General features: G+C 32.9%; 1 protein-coding gene across 1 annotated transcript; it reads left to right on the top strand.

Annotated features, from left to right (window-relative positions):
* The first annotated feature begins 265 nt into the window (after positions 1-265).
* LOC143079930 (uncharacterized) lies at positions 266-3,430 on the top strand. Its single transcript, XM_076255554.1, has 3 exons — positions 266-487; positions 1,111-1,306; positions 1,969-3,430. Exons 1-3 carry the CDS (start codon positions 362-364, stop codon positions 2,976-2,978), a joined length of 1,332 nt encoding a protein of 443 aa, XP_076111669.1. The 5' UTR covers positions 266-361; the 3' UTR covers positions 2,979-3,430.
* Positions 3,431-11,641: the final 8,211 nt, after the last annotated feature.

Raw genomic sequence — 11,641 nt, 5'->3', positions numbered from 1 at the left:
AAAAGTTAATAAAAAGCAAGGAATTGAATTTTTTAATTTTTTTTCAAAGAGACAACAACCCAACCAAAACATACAAAACAACTCAAGGCAACCAATGGGTCTTCAACATGCAAGAAATCCTGCACCCAGAGGAGGTCTTAATCAGGCCCATATCTATTTTACTAAAGGCATACTATATCTAGTTGACATTATTTATTTTGCAGACATACCAGATGAAGTTAGAAATGATCTGCTGGCCAGTATAGATGTAGCTGAGGCTAAGATTCTTGAATGGAATAGTCATATTGTAAGAGGTGTCAACCAAGATCTAGCAAGGATCCTACTATTAGAGGAATTGAAAGATGGAGAATGTCTCATAATCATGGACTGGGCTATGAAATTCCTTCCTTTAGCATTTCGTGAGAAACAGAGTGATTGGTTTGGCCAAAAAGGAGTTAACTGGCATGTTTCAGTGTGTATTTTTAAAGATGAAAATCAGAATTTAATGGTAATTTCCTTATTCAAAATGCATATAGTCAGTTGAACTTCATAGACCTCACCTATGTTTATTTCATTTTTTTTCCTTTGTGGTGTGATTGCCAATTATAGACAATTCTCCATCCAAGACCAATTGTTGTTAATGTAAGCAATTATAGGCTACTATAGCCTTTAACAGAGTCTTAGCCACCTCAGCAAAGTAAGCTGAAAAGGGTCCCAATATGGCCAATGTAAAACAATTCAGAGGAGATAAACAAACTGTGTGTTTAAAAAAAAAATCAAGATTATTGAAGGGGCCAATTTCAACAAAATTTTGAGAAACCTATGAATACATGCATGTAATAAACTACCACATTTAAGGTTGATGACCCCAGTACCTATTAAAAATGGTCACTACCAATAACTATTGCTTAAATTTGTCAAAAATATCAGATAAATGATATATTAAAGCACCTTTGTTTGTCTCACACAAAATATGTATGTGTGTTGCCTAGTAAAATTTAAAAATATTGCTATAAACTGGCAGTTTTTATTCAATACTATCGGTGAAAGATTACAAGCTCTTAGGAGCCTCTTTATAGAATTATCTTTTTAGTAAAATATTTTTTTAGATTCCTTTTATTTTACTTGCAGCAAAGAACATATACACATACAATGGATGCAGTTAAACAAGATTGGGTTGCAGTAGCTTCCGTGTTAGAGCACACTTTAAGAACAATAAAAATTCAGCTTCCCAGAATCAACACAGTATACTTGAGAAGTGATAATGCAGGATGCTACCATTGTGGCAGTCTTTGGTTGGCTATACCTAAGATCACTGAAACAACTGGTAAGAGAAATAATGTCATTTTGCACTTAAATTCAGATAGACAAACTCCACAACACTATAATCATCTACTTTAAAAAGCTGGGTTTTAAAGTATATAATTTACTTTAAAATCCCAGGGTATAAATACCATTTATAATTTCATTGGTAATCTATTATACACTATAAGAATAACCATTGTCTATCTGTGCATGTATGAGAACCTTGCAAGGTACGCACATACAAAATAAAGTTAACCTATTACTAATATGCTGCCAGATCACTATATCCATAAGTCTTGCTTTTTGGGACAGAAATCGCAGGTAACACAAATTATTATGTCACACAATGCATTGCCTATATTTTTAGTGATACAGTCAGTACATTGATATTTGAAAATATAAGCCAGTTGGATCAAAGGGAAATATACAAATTGCCAGAAATAACCGTAATATATATATAGCTAGTTCATTGATGACTTTAAAAGTGTTATTTGTTTACATACAAGTGTCTCAAAATTTGAACTATCATCTACTGCATACTATACTATAAACACATAATATGGAGATATTTATGCTTTGAAAATTTGTGTGGAAGTTCTCTGTTATGTTGAAGGCTTGTCAACACAATTCAACTCTGGTGTCATTAAGTTGAATTAATGTACATGTATATTTTTATTTTTTTAGGCATAACAATTGCACGGTATGACTATAGTGAGCCACAAAATGGTAAATCATATTGTGACGCAAAGATTGCCGGCCATATGAGAGGGAAAATCAGAAGATCAGCTGCATCTGGTAGTGACGTTTTAACTGCCTCAGATATGAAAATGGCCATTGACAAACATGGTGGAGTAACATCCTGCCAAGCAGCATATGTAGCTGTAGATCCTAATTCTCTCGTTAAGAAGATCACCTGTCCTATTAAGGCAATTACAAAGATTTCAAATGTCAGATTCAACAACGATGACACAATAACAGCCTGGAAGGCATTTGAAATTGGAAATGGGAAGAAGATTTCTATAAATAGTACTTTAAATGATGTAGAATTGAATGTTGATGTCCATGCAAACTTTACAATTCCTACACAACCTGATGGTATTATAAAAAAACCAACTATGCCAAAACAGACAGATTCAGAGTCATTTAACATCAGTTGTCCAGAAATTGGCTGTATACTGTATTTTGAATCGTACAGTGACATGAACAACCATTGTCTGCTAGGCAACCATGAACACCAAGATCATAAAGGAAGCACCTTTAATGATATTAAATTGAGATGGAAGGAGTCGTGCTTTAACCTAACTGAAGACACAATCAAATTCAGATGTGAGACTGGGTTAAAGCAAGGCTCCAATGAACAAATAATGGGATGGGCCTTAAAGAAGGAAAGAAAGGTTGTAAGATTTTCAGACAATGTAAAATCTTACTTGAGCAACATTTTTGAAAAAGGTGAAAGAAGTGGAATTAAAGCTAATCCTTCAACTGTTGTCAGGAACATGAGAGTGGCAAGGGATGAAAATGGAAACAAAAGGTTCACCCCTAAAGAATATTTAGAACTTGGACAGATTGCATCCTTTTTCTCCAGATTGGCTGTTATGCAGAGATGTAAAACACCAATTGCAGATATTGACCAAGATCTTGATGCTGTTATTCTTGCTTTAAACAAGGCTGATGCTGTTGAACAATTATTGTGAAAAACTTTTTTAATCATGTAGTTTAGGCCCCTAATTTGCTTGTGCCATATTTTTGCTGTTAATCACTTTTGGTTAGATAACATGCTATGATAAATCAAAGTTTAATGGTTTTTTTTCCTGAAATACTGATCCATGGAGCAAAACTATTTACCTTCTTTTTTTATATTTAAAAAAACTCTAACCTAATTCACAGAAGAAATTCATGAATAAAAGACAAGCCAAATACAATGAATATGGGCACTCTGCCTTTTAAAAATAGTAACTTGTTTATTTTAAAAAATACACCTGCTTTTAAGTAAAACAAGTCTATAATGAAACATTTTTTTATCTACAATAGTGTATTTGTTTGATTTTCCATCCCACATCAAGTTTAAGTTTTTGGTCAAGGTGGTTTTTGATGAAGTTAGAGGCACATCAATTTGAAACTTAGTACACATCTTCCTCATGATGTGATCTGTGTGTCGCCTTCATCTCAAGTACAGTTAATTAATGCTTGTGGTATACAATGCTTTTTTTATTCTTTCAACATAAATTATATTATGAACACTAGAACAGGCGAGACATTTCATTGTGTCCACTCTTGTTCAGAATTCGTTTTTGGGGGGGGGGGGGGGGTGTATACATCTGATAAGTCTCGTATACATGCACAACATCTTCCTAATGGATGGACCAATATTGATAAAACTTGATACGATTGTAGTACACAACCTGAGGATGTTCATGAAGGAAAATATTTCTCGTCGAAATTATTTCAAGGGAGATAATTGAATTGACTTTGTTAAATATAGCAATAAATGGCAACAAGTCTTGTAAGCACACCTTCTTCTAAATGGATTAATCAATGTTGATGAAGCTTTACACAGATGTTGTATACATCTTTAGACATGAGGAAGGAGGATTTTTTTTATCAGATGTTTTTTTCAAGGGAGATAATTGAAATTATTAAGTTTAAATATCACAATATGTGGCATTAGGTCTTGTAAGCACAACTCCTCCTAAATAACTGTAGCAATATTAATGAAACTTTACACAGTTGAAGTACATGACCATAGAATGTGCATAAAGGAAGATATTCGTGATCTGAAATATTTAAAGGGAGATAATTAACTTACTTGATATAGATGTAGTTACTTTATTTTGTTTCCATATACTTCCTTAAAATATGCAAGGGGAGATAACTCTAATCATTTTTTATTTTAACTGTACTTTCAGTTTAATATAGCAATATGTAAATGTATGTGTATTCCTTTTATTATTAATAGAAGTTACACATTCATCTGTGTCAAACCACAATCCAAATCCAAGTATAGTGTGTATTTTTTCTTATTATCTGTGTTATTTAAAGCAAGTAAGTTTTAAATTTGAATTAAAAAACCTAAAATGTATGCCAATAGGCATATATCAAGTGACTAGATTAAAAAAAGCTGGTTTCAGGAAGGGAAAATGGTCCTCTTACTCACGATGTAAATTGCATTCTGTTTTGATAAAACAAAGGTAAATTATTAGGGTTAAATAAGCAGTATATAAATTGTGTTTATATATGTAACTAATCCAAATGAGTCGTACATAGGCCCTGTGTGGAAAATCTATTTGTAGTTATTTTGTCACAAATAAATGTTTTGAAACTGGATGACTGCTATTATGTTTTACTTTTTAATTAAAATTCACAGTCATCAATACCTGTTTTGCTGAATATAAGGTGTTCCAAATAAAGGTTATATTGGAATTAATCTGCTGTGTGTTGTGTAGATATAACAGTAGAAACAAGGTTTCTCAAAGGTGACAGAAAAAATATTTTTAGAATATATTGTTTGATGGCTGGGACAAACTCCCACAGACATATAAATCAACCATATAGGTACCGCTAGGTGACAAGGCATTAAATTTAACCATGTTGATCTATATTAACATAAGTCTGTACATCAAAAAGTTGGTAACTGTTATCTTCTTAGTTTTCCTCAACCAATTGTTATGAAACTTATACACATTGCTTTATAATATTACCATAAATCACAGATCATGTTTGACTTTTGGTTGTGCCAGCTTAATTGGTCATCAGTTATGCCAGTTTATAACGTTATATGGGGGGATTCTCCATTTATGTTCTTTTGTGTGCAGTCTTTTGTGTAAGGTCATGTTGGCAGAGGTGCAAAACAAGTTATAAGAAAGTCGTTAGATTGCAAATATCAAAAAACTGCACAAAATCAAGATATTTCTGCTGGAAGAGTGTCATATTAAAAAAACAAAATAATTTGACCTTTAAGTCAAAGGTGAAGGTGATATATAGCTGCAAGCCATGTTCACAAAAATAATTTATTATAACACACATGATATTGAGAATAGTTGAAAAGTTGTAAACAAATCTGTCAAAAAGGCTTTCAAAACTCTAAAAAGTAAAAAAAAAAATGACCTTCAGGTAAAAGGTCAAGGTCATAATATTAAGAAAAGTAAGAACATTAGGGTCCTGATATTATGCAACCATGTATGCATTTATCTACCATAAATTGAAACAATTTTAGGAAAAAAAACCCTGCTTTCAGTGTGATTTTTATGTTTTTTGGACATTTTTTATTTTAACCTTTGACCTTTGACCTTTTAAAATCCCAAAAAAAAATTAATGAAAAATTTCTGTGATAAGGTTGATTATTCGTGATATATAGGTGTTTCAGATGTACAGGTCTGGCTTTTTTTCAAATTTTAATCTAAAAAATGAAAAATTTAGGTATTGTTACCTTTTATCAAAATTCCTTTAAAGTGTTACCTCAAACGACCTAGTTATATATGATTATGTTTACACAAATCCAAATTTGATGTTCAAATTTAATTAAGGGAAGTATACCGTCTGTAAAAAAATATATATCTAATAATTGCATCTTCTGCAAGATTTATAATTCTTTTCTTTAAATTGGAGCATTTTCAGAAGAAATTTTGAGCAATTTGTTACTGTTGTTAGGCAAATATCAATAAGCGGAATTCCCTAGCAACCGTTGCTTTCCAGCTTTTTTGTTTGATTTTTTTTTTCTTTTTGGTTATCTAAGGAACATTCTCTGAAAAATTTATAAAATTCCCACTACCTTGGTATATCACCTTTTGTCTGGTTTTTACATGGACTGCTACTTAAAAAGAACCACTTACAAATCATTGCTTTACTTGTTTCACTTTCGTTAAGGAAGACATTAGTATTAAATCGTAAAAGTGATTTTAGCGAATAGTAAACACATTGAAACTTGTTTCGTTGAAATCTACGTTAAAAGACATTCCCCACCATATTTGTTTTATACCATAAAAATAATTCAACATTTGATAAAGATATTATCTTTAAGAATTGTCAAATTTGTGCAAATTGAAGCTTTGCTTATTTCTATTAAACTTAAAGCCCCAGTCCCACTAGACCACGATCGCACCACGCTCACCGCGATCTAAAATAAATTTAGATCGTGGTGAGGTCGCGGTATGAGCGGCATGAAAATGTAAATTTTCGTTGCTTTCACGATGCTACTACGTCCTCTCTACGCTTCTACAAAGATCCCACTACGATTATACCACGTTCTCACCGCGCTTATTCTGCGACCTCACTACGCTTATCAAGATCTTTCTACGCTCTTCACGTTCTCACTACGACCATACCAAGAGTTATCCGATTGCAACACGATCTTACTGCGATTATTACACGTTCTTACCACGATAATACTACGTTCATAGCGCGATCTTACTACGTTCTCAGCAATAACGTCAACATCGTGTTCCATATCAATACAGTTCAATTCCTTCTATTTCTGATTAAATCGTAAATTTCTCGGAAACAATACAGTCATGCCACCAAAATCTACCAGAACACGTGGGCATAGTGGTAGGAGTTGATGTAGAGGCAGAGGGAGCAAAGTAACGAATCCTGATCAAGCAGAGATGTCGGACCGACCAATCCAACCTAAATTACAACCTATTGCTGGTCCATGAAGCTCAATGACAATATTTTAGTGAACGATAGCAGAGATGACATAGATGTATCAATATATATATAGGAAGATGTGGTATGAGAGCCAATGAGACAACTCTCCATCCAAGTAACAATTTATAAAAGTAAACCATTATAGGCCAAGGTACGGCCTTCAACACGGAGCCTTAATTGGCTCACATCAATCAGAACGTTATAAAGGACCCAAAATATTACCAGTATTAAACCATTTAAACGGGAAAACCAACGGTCTAATCTATATAAAAACGAGAATCATGGTTGAGCCGTTAGAGCAAATGGATAATTACATTCAAACAAACAAAATCTATGGAGCTTTTTTTATATATTTTATGGGAAAATGACAATGAGAATGATGGTCGTAGTGTGAACGTAGTCAGGTCGTAAGAAGAGCGTGATGAGGACGGCAAGGGCGTGCTAGAATCGTACTATGGTTTTGAAAAGCGTGGTATAGTCGTAGTGGAAGCGTAGTTGGGTCGCAGTGAGAACGTGATGGTCGTAGTGAGGTCGTGATCACGTCGCTGTGCGATCGTAGCGCAGTCTCTCCGAATAGAATCACGCTTTCGCCACGCTCTCGCTACGATTGTTCAGCGACCTTTGCGATCTTACTACGATCTTAGTGCGCTCTCACTACGCTTCTACTACGACCTGATTTCGCCACGACCGCACCACGATTGTTTTGAACATGTTCAAAGTTGGCCACGCTCTTCACGATCTTGAAGACCTCACCACGACCGTGATACGACCTTACTGCAATCTACACGATCGCACTACGATCATCAAAATTTGCATTTTTTTCACAGATCGTAGTGCGATCGTGGCCTAGTGGGACTAGGGTATAAGGATTATGCTGATTTACCTTTCATCTTTTTTTTCTATGGACTGAAGCATGCTGGATATCATTGATTTCTCTTTGGATATATCACAGGAGTTTGACGCGATCATAGAAATACAACACAGAACCAGAATTGCAGAAAGGATCATCCTGTAACATAAAACTTCTCATAAGATTTTTTTTCAAATTAGGAAATCAATATACCGAGTCATATTTATGTTATCGAGGGCTAGTATTTTAGCAGACAGGAACTATTTTTTGCAGGTGCAAATGTTATCAGTCACCCACTTTAAATTACTATCAAATATAATTATTGGAAAGCCCGAATTTGGGAATTTCTGCAATATAAATCAAAATATTAATAAAAGAACTTTATTTTACTTTTGATTTTGTATATAATGAGTTGCAGCTGTAGTTTGGCACAGAACCAGTATAATTAATCTTTTCTACATTGTGCTCTACGTCAGGAAGTAGGCAATTTGAAACATAAATTTTAGATAGTATGAAATGCCTTATAGTGCCCGCTTAGCTTTTGCCAAATTTTAATTTTGGGGGAAGGGGGCTCCAAACATATTAGAAACTGATATATGAAAACCACTAAACTTTGAACATTATAACATTATTAGTATGCGTCAAGCCACTGCATATCTTCTCTCTTTCTCTCTATATCTTGCAAACGATTTACACACATAGTCAATCATTTACTAGTTCGTTCTATTAGTGCATATTTAGGTTGTGTTATAAATAAAATTAACGTCAGATGCATCACTCAAAGCAACTTCTATTAAATAAATTACACTTGCTAAGCAAGCAGATTTGAAATTATACCTATACAGATATCGATTTTGGTTATTGTTTGTATTCTTAGATTTGTTTCCTATTTTTGATTTAAATTAGATGAAACTAAAACGAAATAGTTACAAATGATAAATAAAGATAAGAAAATAACAAAATATAACAAACCTTGTTGGTATTTGGTGTAAAGTTATAAAGCTGCTACTGAATATTGATTTATTATATAGAAACAATGTAACAGTATCGTGTTTAACATCCTTTGGTCCACCTGTCACTATATGGTATTACGGTAGTACAGTGTAAAATATCTGCAACCTATTATTTCCTTGAAATTATGTTTTAAAACTTTTTAACCTATCCTACATCCTTATTCCTGTTCAAATTTAAACCCTCGCGCTATTTCAGAACCTGTTCTCAATTTTCTGTTAAATTTGTGTTCGTCTTGGGTATCATTAGATATTTGCCACTTGACGTGGATTAAGCATCAATGAATCAATTATTTGGGTCAATAAAACTCTAGCACGGTTAAACATATACATTTATTAGAATTATTTATTTAAATATTAAAAAGTGCGATAGTTATGCCTTCTTTTTGTGATTTTTCATGATAAATCGAACGAACAAACTATACTGAAATAATCATCGAATTTAAAGAGGTCTTTGCTGCGTGAATATGAAGGCCTCAATTCAACCCATTACGTTTCCAAGCTTATTTTAAAACCGTAACGGCAAACCAAGGATTTGTTTTTGTTTATAGTAGATTTAGAATATTATGCTTTAATAATCAGTTACACAAAAACAAAATACACAACCATACAATCATCCAAATAAATAAGACACGATAAAAAAGACAAAAATATGAATATTTAGACTCAAACAAGACAGGTGTCTTTATCAAGCTCGTTCTGTGTCTACATGAAATGTTAGTATCAATATAAATATAGAAAGATCTGTCATCAGCTTATAGATAACTGGAAACAAACATTGATGATAATCCTGATACCAGAAAGACATATTATAATTAACACGTAATAGGCAGTTAACTATCTTTTTAAATGTTCGACCAACTTCCTTATGTGTTGTCTCAACCAGAAGATGAAATACAAGTATGCACTAAAACTTACCAAGGATATGCAATCAGAATAAATAGTACAACTTTTTTTATTTTATTTTTTATTTTTCGTATTATAGATTATTAGAACACAATCATTTATGGCAAAATAGTACTGAGTGGTATGACGATAAAACGTCACGTAATGATATCATACCCCTTGCATATTAGAATAACACATATTTAACTGTTAAAGGTTACACTTGAAGTACGGCTATTATTAATTATGAATTCAAAAGCTTTTTTGGAATAACTTTCTCCATGCCTTTTTTGGTATTTTGTTGTGCATTGTCATAATGATGATCTGTAAAAGTAGTTATTTGGTATAACGAAAAAGTTTACATCATATGATATCATGGTTTATATACACTGTTTATTGTTATCATATATGAGAATAAATGTAAAATTTTGTCTGTTCATATTACTTTAATGAAATTAAAGGTATATCTGTCTTGTACATGCTGCTTGATTCTCTCTCATCCAGTAAACGGCTGACAGTTCGATGTCTATTAGATAAAAAGAAGGAAACATTAGTTTGTCTGAACATTAATTTTGTATTTCATTCTTTATCAGAGGAAATTTAAGACAGCTCGAAAACTTGCTATCAAAGGTAGCAAACGTTTATATTCTTTGCAAAATCTAGAAAGTATATTAACCTTAAAATTTCAAAAACTATTTGTATTGTTTTCAGTAAAATGTTATAATTCTTATATGGTTTGCATATTTATAAATACTTGCATTGAATTGGTCAATACGAAGTTGTCTCTTGGTTTACACTTCGATAAACCATGTTTCCGAAACTACCTTCGTTATCTAATCATCCGCGATACACATTATTGCAGAGATACTTGGATTTTCAGCAAATTGAGATTAAAAAACAAATTCTTAACAATTGTGTCTATTCTAATGCATATAATTATACCAACAACAAAAAATAAATAAAATAAATGCACTATTAAAGCTTCTTGGCAAAACACGACGTCATACGAATAAAAACTTTCAAGGTAATGATTATTTCGTTTTGTGAACGCTTTAATTTCGGATCATATTTCATTAAAATGAAGTTTTTGAGGTAGGTGCTATTTTATTTTAGTTTCCGTTGCATTTATAGAACATTTATCTTTGCATCGGAACTAAAAACAGTTGTTGGCTTGACACGGGTTATGTTCTTCTCATATATGTTATGATGGTATGATACTAAACCCCTAACGGGAAGGATTGAGCCTGATGTTCATATGATGAAATCATAATCTTTCAGTCAGTTTAATTGAAGTCTGGAGCTGGCATGTCAGTTAACTGCTAGTAGTCTGTTGTTACTTATGTATTATTGTCATTTTGTTTATTTTCTTTGGTTACATCTTCTGACATCAGACTCGGACTTCTCTTGAACTGAATTTTAATGTGCGTATTATTATGCGTTTACTTTTCTACATTGGTTAGAGGTATAGGGGGAGGGTTGAGATCTCACAAACATGTTTAACCCCGCCGCATTTTTGCGCCTGTCCCAAGTCAGGAGCCTCTGGCCTTTGTTAGTCTTGTATTATTTTAATTTTAGTTTCTTGTGTACAATTTGGAAATTAGTATGGCGTTCATTATCACTGGACTAGTATATATTTTTTTAGGGGCCAGCTGAAGGACTCCTCCGGGTGCGGGAATTTCTCGCTACATTGAAGACCTGTTGGTGACCCTCTGCTGTTGTTTTTTATTTGGTCGGGTTGTTGTCTCTTTGACACATTCCCCATTTCCATTCTCAATTTTATGAATTTTAGAAATTCAATATGGCTACCAACTCCTTGGTTACGACCTGTCAGTTGTGTCTGTGATGATAATTTAAAGTATCCTAGATAGCTTTAACACACAAAAACTAAAAAACAAACGAATCGCGAGTATTTGGCCTAAGAATTATAAGGATGAAACTCATTTTTTCTAGAAGTTATTGATCTGTAATA

This window comes from Mytilus galloprovincialis, chromosome 6, assembly GCF_965363235.1.
Source record: "Mytilus galloprovincialis chromosome 6, xbMytGall1.hap1.1, whole genome shotgun sequence".
NCBI classification, from domain to species: Eukaryota; Metazoa; Mollusca; class Bivalvia; order Mytilida; family Mytilidae; genus Mytilus; species Mytilus galloprovincialis.
This window is presented reverse-complemented; position numbering and strand designations above follow the sequence as displayed.